Consider the following 5,664-nt stretch of genomic DNA (forward strand, 5'->3'; position numbering starts at 1 on the left):
TGGTGGAAACCTTTTATTTCCATTGCGCAAACGGTTTTACACGAAGGCTCAAGCGAATATGTATCCAAAGAGCAAAGGAGAATGACGCACTGCAGTAATTTTAACACGAACAATTACAAAGAATACGAATAACGGAAATAAGAACTAAATATTGTGATATTTGCTGCAGATGTGCATCTTCCTGAAGATGTGCAAACGTTGTTGCCATCGAGTATTAACCCATAGAAAGGGCGTGCTGTGACATCCCCGCCCCCGTGGATCGGTCCGATTCACCAACTGCGACATCCAAGATGGCAAGCTTAGAAACAGCACGCTGCTTTATGCCAGTAGAGGTTCGGATATCTGCTCGCCTGATTTCGCCATCTCGCCCAGGATGCAGCTGCTCCACCTTACCGCGAACCCATTCTCTACGCGGCACATTGGGATCGCAAATAAAGACGAGATCACCCTCCTTTAATGGCGTCGTCCTTTCGCACCTTTTGACTCGCCTCGTTAATGTGGGCAAATATTCCGATACCCAACGCTTCCAGAAGTGATCCCTTAATTGTCGGGCAATACGCCACTGTTGACGCAAGACACACGTACCTTCTAGTACATCAGCTGCAACTGGAGTTTGCACTGTGTTGGCGCATCCTAACAAAAAATCGTTGGGTGTTAGCGGCTGCTCCTGGTCGACCGAAATTGGCAGGTGAGTAAGTGGGCGCGAATTGATAACATTTTCCGCCTCGATCAGGAAGCAGTTAAGCGTATGTTCGCGTGGCGCTACTTCCTTAAGGGTGCGACGCAGTACTCGCTTGACAGACTGCACCATCCTTTCCCAGGCGCCTCCTTCGGCTGGATTGAAGGGCGCGTTGAACACCCACTCGACACCTTTCTGTGCTAGTTCATCCTGCACGCGCTGACAATCGAATATCTCGTTGAAACGTTTAGCTTCGTTGTCGGCCCCGCGCCGATTGATAAAATTGCGGATAGCTATTATGCACGAATCTGTGCTCAGGTCATGCGCCAGCTCCAAGTGCACGGCGCGCACAGTGAGACAGGTGAAGAGCGCCACCCATATCTTTTCGGTACTCCTACGAACGGTTACTGTTAGCGGCCCGAAATAATCCAGTCCCGTGGAGCTGAATGGCCTCACATACGCGGTAAGCCTATCGACTGGTAGGGGCCCCATAAGCGGTGGGACTGGAGCGGCTTTGCTGAGGCGACATACTTGGCAGCTGGCAATCACGCTGCGTAGCACGGTTCGTAAGCGAAGTACCCAGTAAGTCTGGCGGATTGTGCAAATTGTGGCCTCTATGTTCTGATGGCGCATCAGGTTGTGGTGGTGGGCTACGACCAGCTTGGTGAAAGGGTGCTTGGACTGCAAAATGATGGGACGTCTCGCGCTCATCGGAAGCCAGCTAGCTGCGTCAATGCGTCCACAAACACGAAGCGTACCTTCTTCATCAACATACGGAGAGAGCTGACGTAGTGGGCTGTTGCGTGCGACTTCTCGGACTTTCCTAATACGCCCAATCTCGGGCCCAAAATGTTCGTTCTGTACAAGGCGCCATATTAGTAGCTTCGCTGCTTCAACGTCAGCTGATGTCAGGCCATAGCGACGTTTGGCTGAGTTAGGATGACGGCATAGATTGATGAAATGAAGAACCCAAGCTACCGTTCTCACCAATCTGTTGAATGTAGAAAAACGATCAAAATCTAAAAAGCGACTACTCACGATGACCATGGCATATTTTGGTCGCAGCTCCTCATCGAGTTCTCCCTTTTGAGTGACGCTGACCTCGGCAGTGGGCCAATAACATTCTTCTTGGCGCAGAAATGGTGGACCCTGAATCCAGCGGGAAGTTGAGGTAAAGTCGACTTGGCTGCTGAAACGCGTGGCTTCGTCGGCGACGTTGTCCGCAGTGGGTACCCATCTCCAGTCAGACACGCTTGTAGATGCCAGTATTTCAGCCACTCGGTGCTGTACGAAGGGTTTGTATCGTCGGTGCTCACTGCGAATCCATTTCATCACAGTTGACGAGTCGCTCCAAAGAAGGCAATCATTTACGACGACGGAGTGCTCTTCACGAATTGTCTGCATTAACCGGGTTCCCAAGACGGCTGCTTGCAGCTCTAGCCGCGGTATAGTGAGCGGTTTCAGCGGAGCGCACTTAGTCTTCGCGCATACGAAACTAACACTCACCTCGTTCTCATAGTTGACTACCCTCCAGTAGGCGACGGCGGCGAACGCGTCCTCGCTGGCGTCCACAAAAATGTGGAGTTGCAAATCTTTGGGCTTACCATTGCAAAAGTAGAAACTGGGAATGGCGTATTTGGTGACGGCTAATAATTGTTTGCGCCATCGTTCCCACACAGTTCCGATGTCGCTTGGCAACGGTTCGTCCCAGCGCGTATTTCGCCTCCACACCTCCCTCATAATTAACTTAGCGCCGATAATGAAGTGACTTAGAAAGCCCAGTGGGTCAAAAACTGACATAACCACGCTAAGGAGTTCACGTTTTGTTGGGCGTTTGCCACCGTTAACTACTTGAGGGTCAACTTTGTTAAAATGCAAATTAAATTTAAACTTATCTGTTGACGGCTGCCAATATAGACCGAGAACCTTCTCAGTCGCCAGACCTTCTTTGCTAGCAATCAATTTCGTATCTTCTGCGCCACCCAAAGCTGCAGCTACCTCTGGTGAATTTGAAGCGAAATTTCGGAGCTCGAAACCGGCGTCCAGATGAATGGCTCGAACTTCTTGCGCGATGGAGATGGCTTCTGCAGGCGAGTCGAAAGCATCAACGAAGGCGTCGACATAGTGGTAGGCCAATATTGATTGCACCGCTCGGCTTGTGGCGTTAATGCGATGCTCGAGCGCATTTCTAGTTTTGACATAGTGCGCTGCACATGGCGAGCAAGCAGCGCCAAATGTCATAACGCACATCTCGTATACGTCCGGTTGCCTACCACTATCGCCGTTGCGCCAAAGAAATCGTTGGGCGCACCTGTCTTCGGGTTGCATCAACACCTGGTGAAACATTTCCTTAATGTCCCCAGATACTCCGACTGCTCCTTCGCGAAAATGGAAGAGAATCGACGGCAGAGGTCGATACTCTTGCGGACCCTTCAGCAGCATGGAGTTCAAAGAGACGCCGTTGACCTCAGCTGCCGCGTCGAACACCATACGTATCTTCGATGGCTTATTGGCATTCACCACGGCAAAATGTGGTAAATACCAAGTGTGAGGCTTTACCACTGAGGCTTCCGATGGGTCGAGCTTGCGTGCATACCGCTTTGCAATATAGGAGTCCATCGTTGCTTTGTAAGCTGCTGCGAAGCCTGCGTCTCGGCTCATGCGCCTCTCGATACCCACCAGTCTTTTTAGCGCCATGAAGTAACTATTAGGTAGATAGAAGTCATCTCGCTACCAGATAATACCTGTTTGGAATCTAGCATCAACGCGACGTGTGACCGAATCTAAAATAGACTTGGCACGACTATCAGCTGCGCTCTCGATTGCTGGTGACGAGCGCACCCCGAAATTTTCGACAGCAAAGTAGCCAGCAACCAGGTCATGCAGGGATTCATCGCTCGCAGAATTGATAAGTAGGCAAGAAGGCGTAGCTGGCAGGCGTTCACTTGTTGGCCCAAACACCACCCAGCCCAATTCGGTGATGGCGGGGAAAGGACCATTTGTTCTCATCCTCAAAGTAGTTGATGGCAGGCCTAAATGGCAGTGGTCGAGACCAATGAGAAGCTTTGGCATCACCCCGATGTATGGCTGAACTGGCAACTGACGTTTGTACTGGTCGTCGCAGTGTAAGTCTGCTCTGCATAAACTTTGTGAAGGCAACTGTAGATTCGACACCGCATACACATTTCGAAGCGTGTGCTTCTTCTTCATGCCGCATCCACTAATAGACAAGCTTACCAAGATCGAAGGCTCTTGCGCTGAGCGACCACCAAACCATTGTATGTTAAGGCGCTGTTGTTGTCCTTGCAGTCCCAACTCCAGGGCTAGTCCGTTATCCAGCATCGTGACTGAGGAGCCTTCATTCAGCAATGCGTATGTGTCGATGCTCTTGTGATTTCCATATAAAGTGACCGGTAGTATACGAAACAACAGCTTACCTTCAAATGCGTTAGCGGAGCAGCTTAGAACAGCAGCTTCTGCGTCACTCGATGAATGCTGGCGTTGAGATACTTGTTGCGCTGGCGTATGACTACTGCTGTGCTGTTGGCGTGCCGCACGCTGCGATAGTGCTTCACCCCCATTGCGACTAGGTGGTGGTTCTGGATGCGAGTTATTCATACTGCCTGAAACCTCATGAAGCAGTTTGTTGTGCATTCGAGGGCACCCATTGATGGAGCACGGTTTCCTTCGATGGCAATCACGTGTCGAGTGACCGGCTTGCAGGCAGGCGAAACATAAGCGACGTGATTTTGCTTCCTTCCATCGGTCTGCTACTGTTGACTCAATAAAGCGTTTGCACTCAATTGCTGTGTGAGCACCCTGACAGATTGGGCATCTTCGTGTATGCTGCTTTTTATCTACATGTAGGACCACTCTACGCTTCTATTCTCGTCCGTGCTCCTCGTCATAAACAATACAGATCACGTTGGCGAGTGAACTGATCCATTCGCTAAAGTGGACCACAGTGGCCCGAGGCTTTATTGGAGATGCAAAGGTACCCCACTCAATCCGCTTACTCACAGGCAATTTTCCAATGAGCTCATCGAGAAGAGTCGGGTTAGAAAGCTGATATTCACCATTGGCAGACTGAAGAAAGGCGCAGATGTTCTTCACCTTCGTGGTGAATGGAATCAGTTTCCCGATCGCATTTTCGGAAATAGGGGCAATCTCGCGCACTTGAGCCAACTGGCTGCGTATGAGCTGCTCCGGCCGGCCAAACCTGAACTGTAACTGGTCGATGATGCAGCTGACGTTGCTGGGATGAATGAGCAGCGATTTCACCACTTCACGTGCCTCGCCCTTCAAGCACTTCCGTAGCCTGTGGTTGTTCTCGAAGTTGGTGTAGCCGTAGGCCGCTGTTGACTCAACGAACGCTGCGTGGAATATAGGCCAGTCCTAGGCCGAGGCCTTTCCACCAAATTCTGGCAAATCAATTATCTTGCTTAACAGCCTAGAATCGTGAGGCAAGAACTGCATGTTCCCATAACCCGTGTAGGCAGAAGCGGACTGAAAGGGAACGTGAGACGAACGGTTGGAAATTGGCTCAACAGGAGCAGTTGAGGCAGCGTTCATATAATGCGGTGTAGATGTGATACTGAAAGCGTCTGATGGCATGTTGGCTGAATTGTACACGGTAGCTGTACTGACTGGCGGCAGATAACGGGCTTCGGCGACTGTTGGCCCCGCATCTGTATGCACAGTTACCGGCTGCGTGGATTGCGGTTGTGTTGACGGCAACGTAGGCGACGGCTGCGCTGCGACGTCGCTGTGTATCGTGGCAGCGCTGCTACCGTTATCACCGTTACCTTGGAGCGCCACTTTCATCATTTCGAACTGCGTATCACGTTCCTTTAGCATTCTTTCTAGCAAAGCGATTCGCCTTTCCATTGCCAAGAGATCATTTTCTGGTCGAGATTTGATAGTCGAGGAGCCTTTGGATACTCCAGACGCTGTGGAGGTAGGAACCTTCTTGACGGTTCCAGTGC

General features: G+C 50.9%; 1 protein-coding gene across 1 annotated transcript; it reads right to left on the reverse strand.

Moving 5' to 3' along the window:
* Positions 1-214: 214 nt before the first annotated feature.
* On the reverse strand, positions 215-3,298 carry LOC118741953. The gene has a single exon (XM_036473920.1). It carries the CDS (start codon positions 3,296-3,298, stop codon positions 215-217), a length of 3,084 nt encoding a protein of 1,027 aa, XP_036329813.1.
* Positions 3,299-5,664: the final 2,366 nt, after the last annotated feature.

This window comes from Rhagoletis pomonella, unplaced genomic scaffold (genome assembly GCF_013731165.1).
Source record: "Rhagoletis pomonella isolate Grant_MI unplaced genomic scaffold, Rhpom_1.0 Rhpom_scaffold_00006, whole genome shotgun sequence".
Classification (NCBI taxonomy): Eukaryota; Metazoa; Arthropoda; class Insecta; order Diptera; family Tephritidae; genus Rhagoletis; species Rhagoletis pomonella.

What these genes read in the sequence shown, in the direction of transcription:
- LOC118741953 (XM_036473920.1), bottom strand. Translation starts at nt 3,298, where the DNA reads ATGGACTCCTATATTGCAAAGCGGTATGCACGCAAGCTCGACCCATCG.